This window comes from Leucopleurus acutus (genome assembly GCF_964270905.1).
Source record: "Leucopleurus acutus genome assembly, chromosome: 7".
NCBI lineage: Eukaryota > Metazoa > Chordata > Mammalia > Artiodactyla > Delphinidae > Leucopleurus > Leucopleurus acutus.
Genome location: NC_139150.1, coordinates 8500776 through 8524595, shown reverse-complemented (window position 1 = coordinate 8524595; position 23820 = coordinate 8500776). Strand labels below are relative to the sequence as shown.

The 23820-nt window shown below is 55.5% G+C and overlaps 1 protein-coding gene across 1 annotated transcript in view; it reads left to right on the top strand.

The window, feature by feature from the left end:
• RALGPS1 (Ral GEF with PH domain and SH3 binding motif 1) overlaps positions 1–23820 on the top strand; it is a gene marked incomplete at its 3' end in the record, with an annotated part of 264029 nt that overhangs the window by 219404 nt on the left and 20805 nt on the right. Inside the window, exons 11-13 of the mRNA XM_082842036.1 lie at positions 2787–2854; positions 20590–20716; positions 22316–22473. Coding sequence (XP_082698162.1) covers positions 2787–2854; positions 20590–20716; positions 22316–22473 — 353 coding nt within the window. The remainder of the gene's footprint in view (positions 1–2786; positions 2855–20589; positions 20717–22315; positions 22474–23820) is intronic.

The window sequence follows — 23820 nt, the reverse complement described above, 5'->3', positions numbered from 1 at the left end:
CTTGGTCCCCACCCCAGAGGACGCAGGCTTAGCTCTTACCTTAATGACGTTGCCCCGACCTGCTTTGGAGACGTTGGGCCAAGGAGCCCAGCCAGTGCTTTGTTTTCCTCAGCCTTTAGTCTATTTTATTTTATTTAAGAAAAATTACCCAAATTCCCACCACTTAGAAAGCCTGACTGTTGGCATCAAGTGAACATTATTTTGGACATTTTTCTATGCATAAAAGTACATATATATACATATATATATGGAGAAGGATGGATAGGTGGATGGATGCAAGAATAGAATTTATTAAAATTGGATTATACCACACTTGCTATTTTTAATTAAAAGTATTTACTTTAATTTAACCAGAAAAAGGAACTGAAATAAAACATAAGGAATTGCTGCTCTTCAAATAAATATTTCTCCACCACAAGAGATATTGTTTCCTAAAAGGACCTTCTAAGATTAACAAAAGAGGTCAGGAAAAACATGAAGAGGTTGGAGTACCTAAGCTCCGTTTTAACTAGATTTCCATGGTGAGCAGAGTCCGTTGACTCTGGTCATGAAAGATGAGATCATTAGCAAGCTCCCCCTCCTTCACCTCCACTGCACCATCTTCCAAATCCTTGTGAGTTATCTTCTTATTTCTACGTCATCCAAGTTTATAACATACACCTCATGTTCAGGAATCATAATTCCTACTATTTCGTGTTTCGAAACATTTTCAATTCTTACCACCTGTCACTTCTCCAGTCCTGGAGTCTTTATTTTAAATCAATCCCTTATTTAGCCGGGTTTCGTCATGAAGTACGTTTTTCGGAAGTCCTACACTTTCGAAAGAGTCCTCCGATCTCTTTCATGAAAACATTTGCATCTGACTTGCTGGGCTCCTTCGCTTCCCTCCCTCAGGACACGCAGAGCTGCTCCACTGCCTGCTGGCACTGGATGCTGTTGTAGACAAAGCTCACGCCAGTCTGTTTTTTCCCTCTTGTAAGCAACTTGTTTTGTCTACCTGGTGGGTGACGAATTCCTTGAGGTTCAACAGCTTCACAAGAGGAATGCCTCGGAGTGGAGGGTTCTGTACCAGATTTCCCTGGAACAGGGATGCCCTTTATTCATGACAGAGGAATTCTTTTGGTTTCTATCTTTGACTACTTCTGTGCCACTTCTTGGCTTTTCTCTTTCCAGCGTTCCAGGAATCCATACGTTGGATGTTCTGCCTTCCAACTCCATCAGCTTCTTTCTAATGGCTATAATCTCCATCTCTTCATCGACAGTCACTGGGATGGTCTGTTTCTACTCTGGTATTCCTCTGGTCCTGTCTTGTTTCAGTCCTTGATTTGTTTGTTCCCCTAGGTTTCCAATCTCCCCTTTCATCTTACCCATTTGTGTTCTCATCTCATTTTTTGGGTTTTGTTTTATTCAGCCCGAGTTCTAAAGGACGTGGGGGATTTCCTCGTGTGCCTCGGGGCTGCCTTCTAGGCTGGGGAATCTGGACGATGCTCTCTTCTTTCCTCTTTCCCTTTTTCCTGAGAGGACACTTGTAGCATTTGCCACACTGTTTCTTTTCATCTTGCTTCCCTGTGAGAGGCTCCATCTGGATATTCCACGGCTCTCATGAAGGGAGGCGACGTCTGACCCTGCTCCCCTGTGTGAGAGGAGCTGGTTTGCCTCCTGCTGGGCCGTGAGGCCCAGGGCTTCTCAGTCTCTGCCCTCTCGTGCAGCCGGCGGGGGGACGCAGGGCTCAGGCTCCATGGAGGCAGAGAGCAAGCTGTCTGTTTTATTACAGACAGCGGCTCTATTGAAAGGCCTACAGCAGGGTTTCCTCCACCTAGTTTTGGGCTGTATCCCATTCCAGAAAAGGATACCCTCAGGTTTTGAATCATCCCCCACACACACACCACCATGGAGGCTTCGCTTCCATCAGAGTATTCCCTACACTATCCATCTGGCCCATCCGTTTCTCTCCAGAATCTGCAGCCAGTCAGAAGAGGGAAAGGGAAGGCCTCCCGCTCAGACCCACCAAGAAGTCTCAGAGGGCAGGATAGGAGCCACACCGAGTTAGGGCTCTTGGTTAGACTCCAGGATCCACTTTTTCTTTTCTTGGCTATGAGCTTCTGAAGTTCATGGCTTCAGTTTATACCCCCTCCCTTGCTGAGCAGCAGCTGGTGAGTTCTTTCACTCCTGAGCCTTTATAATTGTTTGTTCGTTTTGTTGGGTGAGGGAGAAGTCTGGCAGCCGGCTTCACTCTTGTCATTTTCACCCAGAAGTTCTTAATCGATGCTTTTAAAAAATAGTAATAACCATTGCGTCAGGCCTCTCTGGGGGCATCTGAGAGAGAGTGCAGTCTAATGATTAAACGCCCTGGTTTGGGGTTTGGGGTCAGACAGCCCTGGTCCCCTGCTCGGCCACCTGTTAGCCCTGTGAATCCTGGGGAAGCTGCTTGACTTCGATGCTCCTCAGTTTCTTCCTCTACAAGACGGGGATGGTGTTCCTAGTTTATAGCGTTGTCTTGAGAATGAAGACTGTGCCGTCTGTGCCCAGCAGATGATGGGGCATGATTATACTGTTTACTGTGTCTTCCTTAACCATTACCTTTTGGTCATGGAAATCCCCTGGGGACATTGGAAGGAAGTGGCTGTGATCTGGAGCCAACCTCAGAGTATTCCTGGGTTCTGTGACTTTAATAGCCCTTAACAGCAGTCCACCTTCTCAGTTCCAAGCGTGCACATGTTAGCTTCTGCTCCCCACCCCCTGACACACCAGAGCCCATCTAATCTTTTGAAAATCTTTGTTTTCAGACTGTCGCTCAGAATTGAGCCAGGAAGCAGCTCCCCGAGACTAGTCTCTTCCAAGGAAGATCTTGCAGGTATCGTAGCCACCTCAAGTGGGGGCAGACTCTCCAGTAACCCGAACGTGGCTGCCAGGGTTGGTCTTTCCTGTGGAGCCAAAGGCCAGAGTCCGGTTTGCAGGCTGGCAGACTCAGCGTCCCTGCTTACAGCCTGCCCAGGCTTCGGATCACATGGGGCCCCTCTGGGCTGGGGCTCCCTGGAAGAGCCTGAGACCTAAGACAGGCAAGGTCAGAGCCCCAAGCCGGGAGCATGCACGGGATAGAGAAAACCCCAGCACCTTCTCCCAGTCCCCTGGACCCTTGTCATTGGGCCTACCGCCAGGCTCGGGTTGACAAGCCCCGGAAGGGTGTGCGGGATGCCTGGGGTATTTCCCACCGCACACAGACGGCTCGCCTTCCTCGGGCGTCAGTTTTATTGACATATTGACAGTGTTCCCTAGAGATTAGGGGCCCAGGCTTGGAAGTCCGATCCAAGCTGTGCCGCTCCCAGCTTTGCCACGTTACCTCTCTGATGCTCACTGGCCTCATCCACAAGATGGAGGTGACACTAGCTCTCACTTTGCAGGGCTGTGCCACCTGGGCAGGGTCACACTGTAAAGCCCTCTGCCCACGTGTGCACGCGGTGTTAGCTGCCTCAGAGTCATGTCTGTGAGTTTCCTTTTATCCGTATTCCAGCCAACTCTCGTCACTGGGACTGAGCTCTGCTGCTGCCTGGGGAGGGACCAGATTGGGGGCGGGGGTCTGACGGTACTTCCTCCTCCTGGTTTGAGCTTGGGTGACACCAACCTGGGTTCTAGGCCACTGCAGTCTTGGACAAGCCACGTCATGCCCTCTGGGCCTCAGTTTCCTTACCTATAAGATGGGGATAATAACTCGTCCATCCCAGCGTCGCTGGAACGTCAAAATGGAAATGATATTCAGAAGGCACGCAGTGTAGAGTCTGACAGGCAGTGAGTGTTTGGTGAGGGGGTGGCTGTTGCAGGCTGCTGCCTGGTGTCGTGCCACCCCCAGCCTGTCGATGTCTCAAGCCACTCTTTCTCCTTTCTGGAGCCAGGCCAGTGCAGCAGTGCTGCTGGCCCAGGGCCGCAGAGCCACTAGCCACTAGCCACTAGCCCTCCCAAACAAGGCCTCTGCCCTGAGGGTTTTCTCTGGGCTCCTTACCTTTCCCAGCCTCTCCTGGCTCCATTGTGCAGGTTGGACCCTGTCCCTAGTCCCTCCTGGGGTGGTGGTCGGGTGTCCCACAGTAACTTAGCAGAGGGAGACACTGGTTGATCCACACAGCCTTGGGAGTGCTGCTGTCCACACCTCAAGAGACAGTCAGAGTGCTGGCCTGAGCTGGATTTTCACAGTGTTCCATGAGCCTAATATGAAAATATCTTCTGCAGTCTCCTCCCACATCCACTGCCTTCCACACGTGGCAGATGACCCACCAGCAGAGGTGACCAGAAGGGAAGCTCCTGGCACTGGTCTTTCTCTGCCTTCTCAGCTCTGCCCCTGTTCTAGAACCTTCCCCCGCTCAGTCGGCCGTGTTCCTTCCGGACGCTCAGCTACACCTGACCTTGGGTAGGGGGTGGACGGGGGGCAGGGATTTCATCAGAGGGATGTAGGAAGTAGCAGTAGGATTCTAAAGCAATCATTTAGGGCCACAGAAGGAACAATAGGAAACTCTAGCCACTCAAGACTATTTCTTCAGGAGACAATGCCAGAATTCCGGAGCCGGAGAGTGGGCTCCAATACGAAGTGTTCTGCCCTTCGGAGTCTCCTCCAAATTAGTTTGAATAAGAGGCCTCTGCACCCTGTCTGGGTAATATACCTTGTCAGGATGACCACATACATCTCTGGCCTTCCCCAGGTGCTCACAAGTGCCCACCACCACACTTTCTACCCTCCAGACATGCCGGAAGATTCATCTCCCAGTGCGCCAGGTTGGAGACAGGAGCCAGACGCAGAAAACTAACACTGCTAGTTGGGGGTCTGCAGGACTGGACCACTCACTGAGCCCGGGGCCGGAAAGGAAGAGCTGCTTTCACTTTTGACCCCTGCCTATGATGGAAACCAGTACTGGAGCTGGGACCCAGCCGCCGGTCCAGCCTCCTCAAGGTTCAGCTGGACTCTCCTTCCATCCCATCCCCCATCACCTCCACCTGCTCCGTTGTGTATTAGCCATGTGAAACCAGAAGCCAGCAAGTTAACTAACCTCAAGCATCAGTCAGAAAATCCTGGCAGGAAACAGAATTGCCCCCGGATGACTCACCGGAAGAAACTTAATGAAGGTGAAATGGCAGTAGGAATAAATACTTCACACAAAGGATAGCGAGGCCCCCAGTGCCTCTAGGCTGAAGGACCTGGTGGGGAAACATGTTACCCACTCTGGCAAGCTCTGAGTCGCAGAGGACGGTCAGCTTCGCAGGAGCTGTGGTAGCGGAGGGTGAAGCAGGAAGGAGGGGGGAGAAAAAAATGCGCTGACCTCTCTCTCCTCTGCCCTCCCACCCCATCTGCTGCCAGAGCCTCCCATCGGCCAAACCCAGTTGGAGGCCTGGGTGAGGGAGCCAAGAGATGCCTCTCGGGGGTCAGCCTCCCACAGGCACCAAGCAGGGGGAAGAATGCGTCTGAAGGGTCAGACAGAACAGCCCACATACCCGCCAAGCCTCAATTTCTCCATCTGTAAAGCGGGCATAATCATACCTCCCACAGTGAGCTGTGCAAATGTATTGAGGTCGCGTGTGTGTCAAACACTTCGCAAGTCCCTGACTCATGGGACACACTCATCAAGGGTAACTTTATTAGGATGATGATATTATTGTCAATATTATGATTCTGCCTCTGCCACCTGAATCACTCCTCAGGTCTTAGCTAAATGTCATGGCCCCAGGGAAGCCTTTCCTCCACCCAGCCCCACCCCCGCCCCCCAGGTCAGGACCCCCGTTACACTGTGGGCAAGGAGCACACCATGGCCCTAACGCAGCCCACCCTGGTTCGTAACGCAGCCGTGGGCACGTTGGCGGCTTGCTCTCTACGACAGCAGAGCTGAGGTTGGGACAGAGACCCCATGGCCTGCAAAGCCTAAAACCTTCACTACCTGGCCTTTTCCAGAGTTTGCCCACCTTGCGTTATACCCTCTTGCAGCTTCTTTGTCCCTCTGTGTCTGCTTTCCCCACCAGCCCGGGGTTCCCAGAGCCCGGCACCTGGGGCGCTTGGTCTCTGGGCTCCTGGCGGGGCCCTGTGGGCACCTGGTTCCCGGGCTGCCTGCTGACTCCACGTTCCTCCCAGAAAAGTGCTGAGGCCGGCGTTTCCACACAGTGTGGCCGGCAGACCCAGGCGCCCAGGAGCGTCTGCAATGACTTTTCAAATCCCTGGCTCCAGCCTGGAAGCAGGATGTTAAGGTTTTCATTGATCACCAGAGGGCCCGGGCGCGTCTGGAAGGCTTCAGACGCACTCAGTGGTCCCGGCTTCCCACCCTCAGACGACAGAGGGGACCCGCGGGGTCCCGTGGGGGGCGGGGCCAGAGGGCAGCTCCAGGGAGGCCTTCTGCGTCTGGCAGTTAGACTGGGCTGCGTGGCAGGAGCCCGACCAGATCCGGGGACAGGAATGTGCCTCTTGCAGGCCCAGGAATGGGAGGAACGCAGCCTCCCTCGGCTCCCTGGGATGGGGGCCGGGCCTACAGCTCTGGGCTCTTTCCAGCCAGCAGGCACCCCACACCTGCCGAGGAAAGGCCCCAAGAGGCATCTGTTTACCCGAGGCTTCACATGCCAGGGCCGGCTGTGAGCCAGGCCCCGGCGGAACCCGGCGAAGACCTGCCCTCCTGGGCTCCATTCACGCCTTATTGGGGGAGGCAGGCATCAGAAGGCGTGAGGGGACAGGGGGGCACTCCATCGCTGCGATGCCCCTGCGCCCCACTCTCCACCCCTGGGGAGCAGCTGTGCCAGCAGCTCTGTACCGACAGATGGACAGACTGTGAGAAGGGAAGTGGAGAAACCTTCTCAGTTTCTGGTCTGGGGAGAAAAAAGGCCAGGAATGCCACGTCTTCTATTCCCGCCCCCCATATGTAATGTTTAGTTTATATAAATGAACTAATATTTTCCTGGAGAGCGAAAATCATAAAGAACGTTGACCCCAAGAGAGGGCAAGTGATGTTTGTGTGTGCCTTGGACCCGGTGAAGACATTTCCAGATCTCGGGAGCCCCACCTCCACATGGCTGAACCAACTGACAGGTTTTCTCTGAAGATTCTTTGGCAGCAAAGCAAGTCCATGGAAAATCTCACCCTGGGCCGCAAGTTTCCTTCAGGACTGCTGTCCGACACACCTTTCCATCTTCCTTGTTCTATGGCTCAGCGGGTAAAAGCCCTGCTTTGGAGTCAGGCGGCCTGAGCGCAAGGGCTGGCTCCCGCGCTTCCTAGCTCTGGGACCTTGGCAATTGGCGTAGCCCCTCTGAGCCTCGGTTTTCTTACTGGTGAAATGGGAATAGGAATAAATACTTCACGTAGGCTTACTTCACAGGGCTGAGGCTGGGCCGGAAAAGCCCTTAGATAGGGCCTGGCACGCGCTTAGCACTAAGGAATGTTAGCTCCTGGCCCTCGCAGGCAGGCTCTGATGCTGACCGGATGGAAGGGCAGCGTGACACAGCCAGCAGAGCACTGGACGGGGGGCTGGAGTGCCCTCACCTCAGCTCCAGCTCACCACTCACCAGCCGCGCCAGGTACCACGGCCGCATAACCTGCAAGCCCAGGACCTAGCGGCACAAAGCAACCATTTTATTCTATGCATAGATTTGCAGGTCAGGAATCTGGACAGGAAACAGCCTGTCCAAATTCTGCTCCACGATATCTGGGGTCTCAGTTGGAAAGACTTGAAGGCTGAGAGGGACTTGATGCTGGGGGCTGGAACCATCTGGACATGCGTGGTGCTGGCTGGTTATCTGGGGCAGAACACGAACATACATGTGGCCTCCCGTGTGGCCTGGGCTCCCCTGCCGCGTGGCAGTCTCATAACTCTTGCATGGCATTGCTCCCCGAAAGCGGATGTCCCCAAAGCATCATGGCATCTGTGTGACCCACCTCGGAAGTCACATAGCCTTGCATTTGCCACACCCTGTAGGTCAAGGCAGTCTACAAAGGCCTGCCAGGCCCAAGGAGAGGGCAGGTGGACCTCGCCACTTGGTTCATGGTAGGGAAACAGGGGTGCAAAGATAATGATAGTAATCGTAATAGTAACGGCAGCTAACACGTACTGAGGGTGTACTCTCTGCCAGGCACTGTTCTACGCCCATCCCACGCGCTCGCTTGGTGAGCCTCCCACCTACCCTGTGAGGTGGGGGGGCGTGTGTGTGCAATATCATCCCCATCCTATAGGTGAAGGTGCTGGGGTGCATGCCCTCACCCCCCATCTTATGCCTGGAGGAAGGGGCAGAGCCAGTTGCTGAGCCCAGGGTTCTGGACTGGTTGTCACCTGTACGCAACACGTGCAAGAAGCAGGATGCACCTGAGGGCCCCAGAGCACTCTGGGCTCTGTCCCCATCATCTGTGCAGGGCAGGAAGCACCCTGCTTCTGGTGACAACCTTGGCACATCTGTGACTTTCCCACAGACACTTGGAGTCGCAGGCTGTCCCAACGTGGTCCTTAGAAGCCTGGTTCCATGTAAGAGTAGAACTCCAAACCTGCTTTGGCATTAACTCCTTCCCTCGCCCCAGCTGGGGCCTGACTACCTGTGATGAGAGAGCAGGGGTGTTGGCCGCTCTCCCTCCCTGGGCGTTTCTCCACCTTCCTCGGCTTGCTGACTGCAGGGTCTGAGTGCCAAGAACGGTGCGGGCACAGTGCCGACTCCAGATGCTTCTTCCTCTCATGGCACTTTCATGGGTTTTGCAGAGATTCCAGCGGTTCCTTGGCCCAGGCAGATGCAGATTTATTCCGGGGGCCACTGCATGGCCCCTCGGTCTGTGCCCGCCACCAGCTTCTTGCTGCTTGGTATCCCCTCAAGCCTTCAGCTCCACGCCAGCTCTCCTCACAGGGACCACCTTGGTCCATGGGAGGCCGTACCTGTCCTGGTACTGAGGGACCTGTGAGCACCGCTAACCCTAGTGTGGCCACCACTGTCCTCTGGCTGCAGCCATGTGGGCTCCAGGCCTGAGTGAGGCACTGGGAGTGCCCTGGGTTTCCCAGCTGCTGGGGGACATAGAGCAAGCTCCTCAAGTGGCCTGGAGACCCCTCACTGTGGTTGAGGAGAGTGAGAGAGCACTGCACGAGTGAGGGACGAGGACCCCCACACACACCCGCTTATATTCTCAGAGTGGGTAGGGGCTCCCAGTGAGGGGCCATCAAGAGCCAGGGAGCCAGTTCACCCTGGAGTTCACACCTACTTGTCCCTGGAGTCTCCCATCTTAGTAGCCTGTTAGCGTCAAGGTCAAGCAGATGAGCCCAGACTTAAACCTGCTGCCTGCGGGGGTCTGGGGATCTGGGCCTCCGGCTCTGAGGAGAAAGCGTCTGGGCCTCACCGCAGTTGAAGGGTGATCAGATGCCATTTTTCAGAAGGAAATGAACTGGGGCAAACTGAGTGAGTGTGAGATAGAGGCTGGCTCACAGTAAGGACCTGTAAGAGCTACATGTATGAGAAACAAAGAACGCGTGTGAACGTAAAAGTCACCGGCTCCCAGGCTCCACCATGAAACCTGGCCAGAGAAGGCTTTCAACACAAACAGACTTTCTGTGCAGAGGGGCCCCCGGGCCCTGGAGGGCCGCAGGGCTCTGGCAGACCCAGGGAGGGCCCCGGCCTGAGAACAGGGCTCTCAGCCCACGCAGGAAAGAACCCAAAAGACACAGAGCCCCTTGGAATCAGGCAAAGGTGGGCGCTGCACCCCAGACGCTCAGGGCGGTGCTCGGTGGCTCCGGATCGCGCCAGTTGTCATCCTGGTCTCCAGGGATGATGCGGAGGCTGGGAGCCTGAGCAGGCTGGACCACGGGCTCCCAGCTCAGCCCAGGCAGAGGCTGGACTGGAATGCAAGTCTTGTGATTCCAGATTGAGTCGTTTTCCTCCGACACAGCTGCCTCCCATTAATTTCGAATGTGTGAGACTTGGTGCACAGCCCCGAGAGCGGCGGCAGGGCTGCCAGGGTGCTTAAATTGGGCAGTGCTGACCCGGGACAGGGCCGCTCTGATGCCGCTGGAACCCGTGGGAACGAGGCTCCCTATCCCGGCCACGTGTCCTCCTCCGCAGAGCCGGCTTCTCTGCAGCCGTGGGCACGGCGCTGGGCCATTCGGCACACTTGGCTGGCGCTCCGACTGCTCGCCCAGGCCTGCACTGGGCACTGGGGACACGATCCCTCCCTCCCGGGGCTGGTGTCGGGCGGGGGTGGGGATGGACGGTCAGCAGGAGATCACACACAGATGGATGGATGGGCGCCAAGAAGGCCAGGCACAGGCCACTCGTGCCCAGGAGGATGGGGTTGCCGCCCTCTTTGTGAGAACTCAGGGACCTGAATTCTGTGAAGCGCTGGGCCCTGCGTCTCAATGAAAGCCCTCGCCCGTGTCTAATTTCACCCCTGAGGGTGGGAGAAGACCAGCAGTTCTTTCCCTTCCAAGAGAAACGTACAGGATGAACAGGAGGTCGTTTCTGGGGTGCTCTGGGCTTGTCTGCTGTGGTCCACGCTGATGGTTAGAAGAGGCCCCTGGCTCCTGGCAGACTCCTGGTGCTGGCTGGCCGGCCAAGGCCACCTCTGAGAGGAGGACATGACAGCTGAGACCAGGGGCTGCTGCAGTCAGAATCGTGCAACACTTCTGAGCCATCTTCCTTTAGAATATGAACAAAGCACGAGATCACTTTCTTTGTGAATTTAAAATGATCATTTTCTCAAATATCTGTTCTGTTGATCCTGGTTTCACACATGTTCCTTCTTAGCCTTTCTCTTCTCCTCCCACAAACACTGGTTTCCCGCCTTCTGTCCCAGGCCTTCCCCCTTCCCACTGAACTTACAGCCTGGATGTCTTGCCCACTCCCGGGGCTCCACACACCCCTGTGCTGACAAGTCCTGCACACCTGTCCGCAGCTGCCGTGTCTCCCGAGCACCTCACCCATCTACCCAGTGGCCCGCAGACATCAATCCCAAACTGAGCTTCTCATCGGCCCCCCCCAGCCTGCTCCCTCCTTGGTGAGGCACTAGCCTCCACGGATGGTTACCCCCGAATCCCCCTCATGCCACTCAGCTGGTCCACCTCCTAGACACCTGTGGCTCCCATCTCTCCTTCCCAGCCTGTGGTCTGGACCAGAGTGAGATTTCTAGGGTGCAAATCTGAGCATATCACCCCCTCTCCTAAAAATCTCCACGCCTTCCCCTCATTGAGCTCTAGGCCCCTCTGGGCCCGCCCCCCCCACTGACACACACACACACACACACACACACACACACACACACACACACACTCTCTCTCTCTCTCTCTCTCTCTCTCTCTCTCTCTCTCTCTCTCTCTCTCTGTCTCTCGCCACCCTCAGCTCTTCAGCCTGGCTGGCTCTCTGCAGTTTCTCGAGTAGGTCCTGTGTCTGTTGTCGTGGGTTCCTTCTGCCTGTACGGCTGCCCCTGCTGGAACTCCTGCGCCAGTCTGGAGGTCTGACCCTCCGGGTCCTCTCTGACCTTCCTGTGTTCTCAGGTGCCCTGATCATGGCTCCACTGCTCAGCAGCCCCTCGCCCGACCCTTCCGACCGCAGGTCCCACACCGTTGAGATGCCCACAGGGCGTGCGAGGCAGTGTTACTGTGAAGCTTGCATCAGATCCTGTGTACAGAACACTGAGCACAGCATCTGGAACCTCGTAGGTGCTCGATGAATGTCAGCCGTCACCACCACCACCACCATTATGGTCGTGGTAGTTATTCAATTGATGTATTGAATAGTTCTTGCTATCACCGTATTTATTTATTTTTTTCCTATCCAAGCATGTGTCTTTCCTGGGTGTAGTTATCTGGTTGCTTGTCTCTGCCCCCACTTGAGTGTAACTGCCTGAAGGCAGAACATCAGCTCTAATTCAGAGTGGCCGTACCGCACCTGGCCCGGGGGTTGTTGAGGAAGGCGGGAGGCTGCTGTGTCGTTTCCTCCTCACAGGCAACCTGCCAGGCCAGACCACTGCCCCCATCTTGCAGATGCAGAATTCAGGCTCAGAGGTACGAGTGACTCGCCCAAGGTCACTCAGCCGGGAGGTGGCAGATACCAGTGGGAGCCCAGGCCTGTCTGCCTCTGGATTCCACGTTCTTTGCTGTCGCCATTCATCATCCTTAATCCTGTCCACTCCAAAGCCACTATTAGAGGGCCCTGTGCTCTTTTCTCTTCCAGTCAATGAGTGGTCTGTTGGGCAGCATGTCAGTTTCTTGAGAGAAATGTAATGAAAACCAGATTTCTTTCATGATATCTCGTTCCCCAGTGACTGTCAGTTCTCATATGTTCCAATAAAACTGCTAAAGAAACAGCCACTTAAAGATTATTCATGGAAAAATTTTGCAGAGGAAAAATAGAGCAATCTTCTGAGATAGTCAAGCCGCGTGGTCAGTTTTTCCAACTGTCCGTGCCATATCGGGCTGGGCAGTGGGGACCACACTCTGCTAAGCCAGGCCAGGGCCAGGCTCATTATCACTGCCCCCGCCCCAAGGACAGGGAAAAACAAACTTGCCAGCCACCCGCTCAGAACCGGTCCCAGAAGACACGTGTCCCTGGTGCTGTCACGTGGTGGCCCCCCCCAGGCCTTGGGGCAGGAACGTGAGGCCTTTCAGTAGCAGAGTGTTACTTAACGGTCAGAGAAGCCACCTCCATCCCTAGGTCCCAGCTGAATGGAAATTCTTCTGCTTCGGCGTCAAACCCGGGCTGTTGGTCCGCAATGCAGGGATGGGAGTGTCTGAGACCCAGGGCAGTCTGAGCAGCCTCAGCGTGGAGCCTGGGCCTAGGGAGATCACAGCCTCTTCTGCTTGCGCCCCACCCGCCGCCCCCCAACCCTTCCCTCAGCTGGCTGGAGGGGCATCTGAGGCCAGGCATGCCTCCTGTCCAAAGCAGGGAGAAGAGGGGGGCGGATCTGGGCCTCGGCCTGGAGGGAGAGTCAGGAGCTGAGTGGGAGAAACCAAGGGTGAGTCCGGAGGCTTGGGAGAGCCAGAACTGGGGGTCAGAGCCAGGATGCAGGAACCACCGGAGACAGGTGGGGAAGGGAGTGGATCAGGAGTGAGCAGAGGCTGAGGAAGTTCCCAGAAGAGCCTCAGAGCGTACGGCTCTTGCTGCACACACGGCCGGTTAAAGGAGCAAACCCAGCACGCCTCTGCCACGTGACCTGGTGTGCCTCCGACACGAGGCCGAGGATAGTCAAAGTATCAACTGCACAGGAGTCATCGAATTCAGACACAAGTGTTTACACAAGCCTGGCACACAGTTGCTGCATGATAGATGTCAGTCTCCTTCACCTTCCCTTCCTCGGGAGTAGCAGTTGGACCTTATCCATCACATGTTGCCTTCAGGAAGTGCCTCCTGCTTGTCAGATCACCTCAGGTCTGTCACCGTGTTCCACCTTCCCAGGTTTCCACTAATGCCTGACCTTTGAACTGCTAGAGCTCCTCCCCCGCCACGTGGACCCCACTCGCCACGACCAGCACAGTGGTGTAGCCCTGGGCCCAGGTCCTGCGCGTGGTAGATATAGAAGCCCTGGCTCTCTTACCTGCAAATCGGCCCTCCTCGGAGGACCCGCCCACAGCACGGGGCCCCGGCCCTTAGCATTCAGTTATCACCATTCTTAATACTACGACACCAGCAGTTCAAACCACGAGGAGGAGCCAGGCGATCTGACCTTTATCATAATTTCTGAACCTGGGGTGGGAGCCAGAGTGACTCAGGCGATGAGACTGTAATCCCACGTACATGCAGCTGACAAACAAGGCGCATTCCACCCTCCGCGTGGATACATTTATTGAGCAATGTGTGCAAAACAGAAACAAAGCCGATGCGCCCATGCTTGCCTCTCCTCCCTGCAGCAGCTACACGGGATGTTTCACCTGGGACAGAACTTGTTTTCCTTCCATCGCTTTGAGCAGTTCTTCACTGGGTGCCCGTCAGAATCACCTGGAGATCAGCGCCCCCAAACCTCCCCTAGGCCAGCAGAATCAGACCCTCCTGGAATGGGCCCAAGAAACTCCATTTCTCACACACCCTCCAGATGCTTCTGATACAAACATGCCCTGGTTAAGAATGACAACCTCGAAGAAGCTGATGGCGGCGTGGAACCCCTCACAGGAAAATGCACACATGCACGAAGCTTAGCCACGGTCCTCGCTGGCTCCCATGGACCCTCCCAGGGTTGGTGAAGTCCAGGCCACGACTCTCTGACTTCATTATTATGGGTTGGTCTGTCAGAGCCCCGTTCTTGAGATGCCATATGCAGGATGGAATTGGTGGTACCTCAGACAGCACCCCCTCTTGTTACCGAATTACGTCGTGTGGACCCTGCTGGAGCCTCAGCCTGAGCGCTCTGTCTCAGCAGAGGAGGGTTATTTTTTCCATTTGGGTCCCAATGGGCAAATGACGAAACAGAAGCTGAGATCAACACAGCACAAGCTTTATTCAGTGGCCAAAGAATGGAGAAGCAGGAACTAAATTCACAGATCAATTAATTTTAGAGTAAAGACAAAGGGAGGAGGAGTGAGGCTAATGATGGGGAGACGGATGCATTCGTCTGCCGGGGAAGGGACGGGGCTTTTTCGAGGGAGTGGGGTGCCACCCCCTTTTTATCCTTCTTTGGTCCTTAATGTCCAGTCCCGGCCACCAGTAGATGTATCATTTAATGTGCTAATGTAGTCAGATCAACATATAATGAGACTCAGGGTCTGTTGGAAGTCAGCTTCGTGCCATCTTGGTCCCAGCTGGTTCCATGTGGTTTTTTTCTTTGTGTGTGTGTGTGTGTGTGTGTGTGTGTGTGTGTGTAGCTTCCTTTATCATCTCTGGACCCTTTAACTTAAAGATTTATGTTCACTGCTGCTAGAGTCGGGGGTGTTGGCAAGTTTTGAGCAAGGACACTCCTGCTAACAGAGGAGGTTGATGGGTTTTGAGCAAAGACCTGGAGCTGCTTTGGCAGCACCCTCTCCTGCCACCTGGCCGAGAGGCGGCGTGATGTGGTGGGGCCTCCTCGAGAAGGTTCTTTGGGCTGCAGACAACAGAGGCAGACTCTGGCTGGGAGGCTGAGCAGCCAGGCCAGGGAAGGCCAGGGGCCACTGGGACTCCCTTCCACCTCGCTTTTTGCCTTAACCGTGAGCCTCTCTCCGTAGACCCACCCGCCTGCTCCACAGGCAGGGAAACATGGCCATCGACCGTATCTAGGTTTTATTTCCCATCCCAAAGAGAGATTGTCCTCAGACATTTTCCTGGCCCAAATCTGAAAATCCTGGGGAAGGTGTCTCCCCCAAGCCGAGGTCAGGGGCAGGGCCACAGTGGCGCTGGTCTGGGGTTGGCTCCCCTGTGACCCCCATCGGGAGAGGGGCGATTTCTGGCAAAGGTGCTGGGCAGGTGGTCCCAGGTGCCCCCTCTGAGCATTCACAAGGCCTAGACTTGAACCAGATTCCACAACAACCAGCCCCCTGTCCTCGAGGCTTAACCTCCTGAGCTTCTGCTTCCCCATTTGTGAACCAAGGCTAATAACGGACCTCAGGGGGTGTTGTGTGGGTTAAATGTGAAGGCACTGCAGGGCTGTGGCAGACACAGATGACGCTCAAATGGGGTGATCAGAGGAGAGTGTCAGAACGAGGGTGTCGGGAAGCCCAAGGCACAGCCCAGCACCCCCGGCTAGAAACAGTGGGGCACTGTAACCGCCCCTAGGCCTGCAAGGGTGCAGGGAAGCAGCGGTTACCAAAACCAGAGCAGAGGGGGCCTGGAGACCGCACCTCTCAGGGGTGACCACAGGAGAGAGCTGCAGAAAGCCGTGCCCTAGCCTCGCTGTCCTCCCTTCCCCTGTCTCTGGCCCGGGCTCCCCATCATTCTGAGCTGACCATGAGCCAGACGGAAGGGTGCCCACTGACCTAGGCCCCGTAGTGCAGCCCCCAGTTCATGGCACAGGGTGGAGAAGGACGGATCTGGAGTCCAACACAGCCCCTTAGCACAGTACCTGGCACAGAAGGAGTGTCCACTCATTTTTCAAGTATGCTCATTTTAAATGACGAAACATTTATACATAGAGAATACCCATTGTACCTCCCACCCATGTTTAACAGAAGTTAACATTTTGCCATACTTTCTTTATATTTTCCTAATTAATTACAGATAGAGCAGAAGTCCCTCTCACCCCATCCTTTCCCTTTCTTCCCTATGGAGGTGTCTACTGTTCTGATACAGTGTGTGTTATCCTGTGTAAATTTTTGTGTTTTACTACAGGTATATACAAACATATATACCATTTTCGGGTATGTTTTTAAAATTTTACATAAAGGGCATCATGCCATCCACATAAGCATTCTTTTGCAACTTGCTCTTCCAACTTAGCATATGCTTCTGTGATTTTATCCGTACTGATACCTGTGGATCCAGTTTCTTCATTTTTTCCTGCTCTGTAGAATTTGTTGAATGAATAGACCACAGCTCACTTATCCATTTCCCTACCGAGGGGCATGCAGGCTGTTTCCACATTGAACATCATTGTAAACGTGTCCCCTTGTGCATGTATGCAAGAGTTTCCTGAGGGCAGACACCCAGAATTGGAATCCCAGGGTCATGGTGATGCCATGAAGGCATGGCATCTTCACCTTTACTCAGCATTGCTAATTGCTTTCCAAGTATTTGACACTCAAATGAGCCCCAAACTAGCATTCCTGTCTCTCCACACCTAGCCAACACTTGATATTGTCACGCTAATTATTTTTTTACAATCTAGTGAGGTGAAAATGTACCTCGTTTTTACTGTAATTTGCATTCCCATTATTACCAGTGAGGTTAAGGCATCTTTCCCTATAGTTATTGGTCATTGGGGTCATTTCCTCTTTTGTGAATTTCCCCATTTGTCTCCTTTGCCAGTTTTCTGGGGGTGTGGGTTTGTCTCTTTCTTACTGGTATTTGAAGTTCTCTATAAATCTGAACGTGAACCCTTTGCTGGTGATGTGGGTGACAGATACCTTCTCCCAGACTACAACTTGCCTTTTAACATTGCTTTTGCTGTCTTTTATTTGTTTGTTTGTTTGGGTGCAGAAATGTTTAATTTTAAATGTAGTCAAATTTATTCATTTCTTTTCCTTTAGGGTTTATGCCTTTTGTTTCTTTCCTTTCCCCAAGGTCATAAGGATTGTCTGTTTTTTTCCCAGTAGTTCTGCATTTTTGCTTTTCACATTTATGGCATTAATCCACTTGTATAATATAAGGTAGGAGGACTCTAATTTCATCTTTTTCCACGTGGAACCCAGTGGTTCTAGCCCCACGTACTGAAAAGAGCCTCCCTACCCTCTGAATTGTAATGCCGCCACCACCATGAAGCAAGTCCAGGTTTTCACTTCTGATTCACTGAACAGTTCTCTGCCCAAGCCCCAACTCCAGACTGTTTGAATTACTATTGTTTTGTGTTCGGGTCTGATGCCGGGTAGGGCAAGTCCTGTACTATTCTTCATAGGATTTGTCTTGGCTACTTTGTCCCTTTATTCTTCCATCAGGACTGTAAGATCAGCTGAAATGACCAGGTATGGCAGGGAGAGCACCATGCCCCTGGCAGTTTCAAGCAAGGAAATGACATGGTCAGCTTTCCATTTATCAAACACTCATGAATCTGTATGGTGGTTGGATTTGAGAAGATTAGACTGGTTGCAGGAAGAAGATAAAAGTGTGGGGACCCAGACCAGTCGGTGACAAGAGAGATGGGCAGGGAGGGGTTGTACAAAACCTAGGGGCCTTGGCGATCGTGTACAGCAAGTGAGAAGAGCAAAGCCAGTCACCGTCTGGAAGAAGCCAAGACGACCCCTCCTTCCAGGCCAGGAGACTGAGTGGCCAGCAGGGCCTCCAACCAAGGCTGGAAATACAGGAGGAGGGTCCAGGTTCAACCCTGGCTGAACTTGTGGTATCTTAGGAAAGTTCACATGGAGATGTCATGCCAGCGGGTGGATGTGTAGGTCTCAGGCTCAGAAAAGAGGAAGGCGGCAGAGACTTGCGTCATCAGCCGATCTGCTGAGTTAAAATGAAATCAAAACCAGGAGCCAAAGAGGGAGGCCTGGGTAGGCAGCACCGGCTGCTGGAGGGCAAGGGGCCCGCGGAGGAGGCAGACTGACGGCGATCGAAGAGGCGCAGGGAGGAGCAGGGGCACGCGGCGCCACAGACGCCCAGGAAGTAGAGCCTTGCGACGAGCGATCGCGAGCGCCAGACACCAAGGGTGCTGGTGAGGAGGCCGATGAGCGTTCAACGATTAGGCCAAAAGGAGGTCAGTGGGAATGTCATCAGGAATGAAGAGCAGGTTCAGCGACTTGAGGAGTGAGCGAGGGGGTGACAACGGGGTAAGGAGGAGCGGGCCTCTGTCTGAGGAAGCGTGGCTGGCCGGGAGGAGAGCCGGGGCCGAGAGGAGAGCCGGGGCCGGGAGGAGAGCCGGGGCCGCGAGACCTTTTCACAAATGAGAGATTTAAGTGTGTGCACAGGCTGGGGAAGGGGACTGAGTGGCGAGAAGGGGAAAGTTGGGGGGGGGGGTGACTTCTCAGAGGGAACAGTAGGGCTGGGAGGTGGTCCCGGCTCCCCAGGCCTGGCAGGTAGGCTGGCGTGGACGGAGGTGCACTTGGCAATTGCAGAGCCAGATGCGAGGAAGATCAAACTTGACAAGCACAGTTTTCTCATGGCAGGAGAGTGGCATCCTTTGGAGGGGGGGGTGGTCTAAGAGTTGTGCAGGGGGCTGAAAGAGGGAGGAGACTCCTGGGGAATAGCTGTTGAATGGAACAGCGGAGACCTAGTAAGGGTGTGGCGGCGGGAACTTGGGGAAGTGAAGGAGAAGATGGGGGTGGGGGGGGTGCGGCGTGGAGGGGGTGCAGGGAGTGGGATGGCAGCTGGGAGCAGGAATTCAGAGCTTAAGATGATGTGAGTTCCTTGCCTTGTGAACCCTCCGAAGTGCCAGAGGGGAGCTAGACTTTCCGCAGTGGACAGGCTGGGGACAGGGGTCATTGTTTTGGACACTAAAATAAGAATGGACCAAACATGCTGGAGGACATGGGAACCCTTAGGTCACTTGTGGATCTGCAGCATCTTGTGGTGGAGGATCTGGAGTCCTGGATGGCCTCGGGCCTCACAGGCCCTCCAGGACGTTCCCCAGCACGGCCAGGCAGCAGCCCCTTGGTTTGCAGGGTGTTTGATGTGCTCCGCAGGAAGTGGCCCAGCCCCTTTGTGGAAACCCTGGCCCCCACTTCCGGTGTCTGGCCCAGGTAGCTAAGGCTAAGTTGGCATCTGGGGTCACGTCCCTTTGAGACAGGCTGGGACCTGGGGCCCTTTGCTGCAGGGCTTGCACCTGGACAAACGTCTCCTCCAGCAACAGATACAGAGAAACCATAAGGGACTAAAAATAACTGTGGGCATGGGCAGTTGGGGCAAATTATGAACAATAAGATGCAAAAAGGCCAAAACCCAACTGCCACTTCTGGGCAGGGTACTACACGTGATCCCTGCACACAGCACCCCCAAGGGGTGGGCACACCCCCTAAGCCACCCCTCCAGCCTGACCCACCCATCCGCCCCTGACCTGACCCCACGAAAGGAACAAGCTCGCCCCCCTTCAGGGAGTGAGCAAGGGAACCTGTTACTTGTTTTCGCTCCCCTGTGAGCGTGAGTCCAAATAAAGCCTTGCCTGAATTCCTCATCTGACCTCTTATCAGTTTCTGTTGATTAGAGTCCAAGAACCCGTCTTCGTAACACCTTAAACACCTCCCTTCCCAAGCCACAGAAACTAAAGAGTACCACAGTGGTCCAGACCACACCCCACAAAATATAGCTGTGGACATGGCCAGCATGAAGGATTCTGCCTCCGTCTCTGCATGTGCGGCTCAGTGGGGTTTGTGGCCCCGACCCCCTGGCTCTGATGACCTCCTGTTGGCCCCATGACTGGGGCTGAGGAGGACAAGGTAATATTATCATAATAAAACCAGAGTGAACGCTAACTCTGCACACATTACTACATGACCCCTCCCAACCACCTGCCAGGTGAGTGAATTATTCCCACCTTTCAGATGAGGAAACTGAGGCTCCGGGAGTAAGTAACCCGTCCAAGGTCACCCAGGCAATAGCTGAGAGGCCAGGGGTCTGAACCCCTGCCTACCTAGCTGTGCTTCCTCTCATTAAATCCGCTGCTCCCCAGTAAGCCCTCCACACATCCCTTTTTGTCGGATGTGTGGTTGAGAACAGAAAGTGGCTGTGGAAGGGCACAGGGTAAGGGCCCTGGACCTGGACTCAGAAGTCACGCTGTTAAGGCTCAGCTCTGCCACCCGAAGGGTCTCACCGCAGGGAAACAGGCCAGGCTGCTGATCCCCGCGTCCAACCCCACGTCTGTCCACGGCACTCTCCCCCGTATGAGCAGCAGGGCTGCCCAGTCAGGGGGCCACCACGCAGAGCAGGACACTGGCCCTCCTGACGGTCGGTTGTCAGCCTGGAAGCAGGGAGGGAGGGGTCAGGGTCTTGTGAGTGGAAGCCCACAGGACTTGGGAGAACCTTGCCCCCCATGACAGCTGGGCCAGGTGCCTTCCCCCAAACCCAGCCCCCCTCCCCTGAGCCTCCGCAGCACCACCATCACTCTCTCTGCTCTGTTCACAGCCCCCGCCGGCGGCTCCAGTTCTGCGAGGTTCAGCCGGCGGCCCACCTGTCCTGATGCATCTGTGGCTGGCAGCCTCCCCACACCCCCAGTTCCGAGACACAGGAAGAGCCACAGCCTGGGCAACAAGTGGGTGACTGAGCGAGCACCCCCTGCTCCCCGGGTCTAGATGGCTGAGCGTGGGGCGTGGGCTGAAGGGCTGCTGGGAATGCCGGCCCACCGGACCCTCCCCCGCCCGTCTGGGAGTCACTGATGGGCACTCGCGGCGTCCCGGGCTGGTGCCCTCTCCTCAGGCCTGGCACGTGCTCAGGAAGAGTGGGGGCATCCACGGCAGCACAGCCTGCGAACTGGTGACAGGGTTCCACGGGCTCGGCAGCCAAGGGAGGAAGTATGTGGGGAAGGGCAGGGAAACAGTGGAGGGATCCCAGGAGGTTTGCCCAAGCTCGGTTAGTGCCTCCTTGTGGAAAACCCCAGAGTCCAGTGGACACCATGACTGTCATCCAGGGAGCACTAGGTGTCTCATGGTGCTTGGGTTCTGGGGCTCAGAGTCTCTGCTTGCGAATTGTTGCAGAAAGCCTGCAGAGCAGTGAGCCTGTTGCTGGTTCACCCAGCTGTGTGGGGCTGACAGCTGGGGGACATGCATGGTCCTCAGCATGGCTGGGGCAGCCATGCCCGTGTCCCCAGGGTGTCGGGCACAGAATCCTGAGCAGTTGGGTCCCTTCCTCCCTCTCCCTCCCTTCCCTCCCCCTTCCCTCCCCCTTCCCTCCTCCCTTCCCTCCCCCCTTCCCTCCCCCTTCCCTCCCCCCTTCCCTCCTCCCTTCCCTCCCCCCTTCCCTCCCCCCTTCCCTCCCCCTTCCCTCCCCCCTTCCCTCCCCCTTCCCTCCCCCCTTCCCTCCTCCCTCCCTCCCTCCCTCCCTCCCCCTTCCCTCCCCCTTCCCTCCTCCCTCCCTCCCTCCCTCCCTCCCCCTTCCCTCCCCCTTCCCTCCTCCCTTCCCTCCCCCCTTCCCTCCCCCTTCCCTCCCCCCTTCCCTCCTCCCTCCCTCCCTCCCTCCCTCCCTCCCTCCCTCCCTCCCTTCCTTCCTTCCTTCCTTCCTTCCTTCCTTCCACCATTAAGACACAAGCCCCAACCAGCCCAGACCGGCCCTGGAGTCACTCACAGGCTAGAGGAGAAAGGGTTGCTCTCCAAGTGTCTGGGGCTTGCTCTGTGCTGGATGCTCTGCTACGTGCCTGTCCAGCATTCTCTCACTGAGCCCCTGCAGGCCTCCAAGCTAGGCGCTATATGATACACATCGTAAGAACGAGGCTGGTGAGGTTCGACAGGTGAAGTACCTTGCAGTGGTGAGTAAGGCTGGAGTGAGGATTTGGACCAGGTTTGTGACTCCAGGACCAGACGTGCTGACCGCAGGGTCACACGGTCCCTTCGCTTGTGTGGCCCCATGGCTCACCAGCACCATCCGCTCACTTGAGGCTCACAGTCATCCTGGGAGACAGGCAGGGCAAGTATCGTAAGGCCCCATTTGACAGATGGAGAAACTGAGGCTCAGAAGAAGGATGTGACTTGCCCAAGGTCACATGGGGAGATAGGGCAGAGCCTGGACTTAGACCACGGTTCTGGGTGGAGGTCTTTCACCTGCAGCTGTGCCGTCTGCTCAGGACGCCAGGGCAGGTGTAACCACTGTCACTCCCTAGATAAGGAGCTTTGCCTCTTTCTTCCTTTCCATTTTCCAGTATGATGTGTCAGTTGAGTGTAGTTGAGAGTAAAAGTGCGACATTCCCATCGGAGAAAGCGAGGCACCTGCTGGACGACAGCGTCCTGGAGTCGCGCAGCCCCCGCAGGGGCCTCGCCCTCGCCTCCTCCTCTGCCGTCACCAATGGACTCGCCCTCGGTAAGCGTCTCCGGCCTGCACACCACAGCAGGTGGGCCACAGCCCGGCGTGTGTCTGTCTCTGTCACCGTGCAGTGCCCGGTGGCCCCTCACCGCCTGCAGAGGGGGCTCCCCACAGGCGTCACTAGAGCTAGGGAGGCCTTTGCTTCCCAGCCTCCGAGGCTTCACGAAATGCCCTGGGTTTGTCCTCATCCTGCTGGTGGCCCTGAGAGTGGCAGGCAGGCTGGACAAGGACCTGAGACCCGCCATCCTTGGCCGGCAACTGCCGAAGCCTGGTCGCTGCTCCCACGGGGCTCCGTCCCTGGGGAGCCACGGCCCCCACACATAGGGCAGAGGAGGAGGTGCTGCCCAGGGACCGCAGCGGGGCGGCCACCAGGTGCTCACTGTGCCCCTGTCTTCACACTGAGAAGCCAGAGTGAGGGAGGGTAAAAAACTGATCTGGGATGAAAGCATATGTCTGAACTTCAGCCAGAAATGGTGCTTATGTCCATGGAAGGACAGAAACTGGGGCCAGGAGGGGAGGGGTCAGAGCTGAGGATGGCGTTGAGCTCTGGTCACAGGTCTGTCCCGCTGCAGTGTCCAGGTCACCTGACCAGGTCACCTAGGTCATTTCTGCTGTCAGACAAGTGCACTCTCTGCTGGCTGTGTCCTTTCAGTGTGCCCATGCTTCTGTAGTCTGTGTGTCTGTCTACTTCCCTTAACAGGGAGCCCTCCTGGGGCTGGCAGCAGGTTAGTCGGAGGCCTGTAGGGTGGAGGGCCCCTGGGCATGGGACGGAAGAGGGTGGTGCGGACAGGACAATCTGGCAGGAATCTCACATCCCACGTCCTCCTGAAATGAGGCCCGTCTCCGAGGCAGTGCCACTGCGGGGGGCAGCTGTCTCCTACCTCCTGGAAAATCTGTGACAAGCAAGGTCCATGTCTGCCTTCTGTCCAGGAAGGAGGTCATCCCACTTGGACCCGGTCGGGGGTTTATACCAGCTTAGGACAGTGTAGCCTGCGGTTCATGGGTGTGCCTTGGGGAAAGAATTCAGGGTCTGTGTGTTGGGGAAAGGCTGGGATAAACCACGTAGGCAGGTCTCTTCCCAGAGACTTTAACGTGCCTATGGGCTCTGTGGGCCTCCCAGAAGGCAGCGGAGTCTGCAGGTTCCCTCGTTATCTGGGCAGGAACCATCTTCCTTGGAGAGTCCTCTGGGATGGGGTTCTGAGGAACCGGTCTGGGAAATGCTGGCCCCAGAGCATTCAGCTGGGCAGCAGAGCGGCTGTTTTACATCCAGGAAACTTTCTGAGCTGCGCCTGAGCCCAGGCCTTTCTATTCCTGAGACAGAAAACTGAGTCAGACGCAATGCTG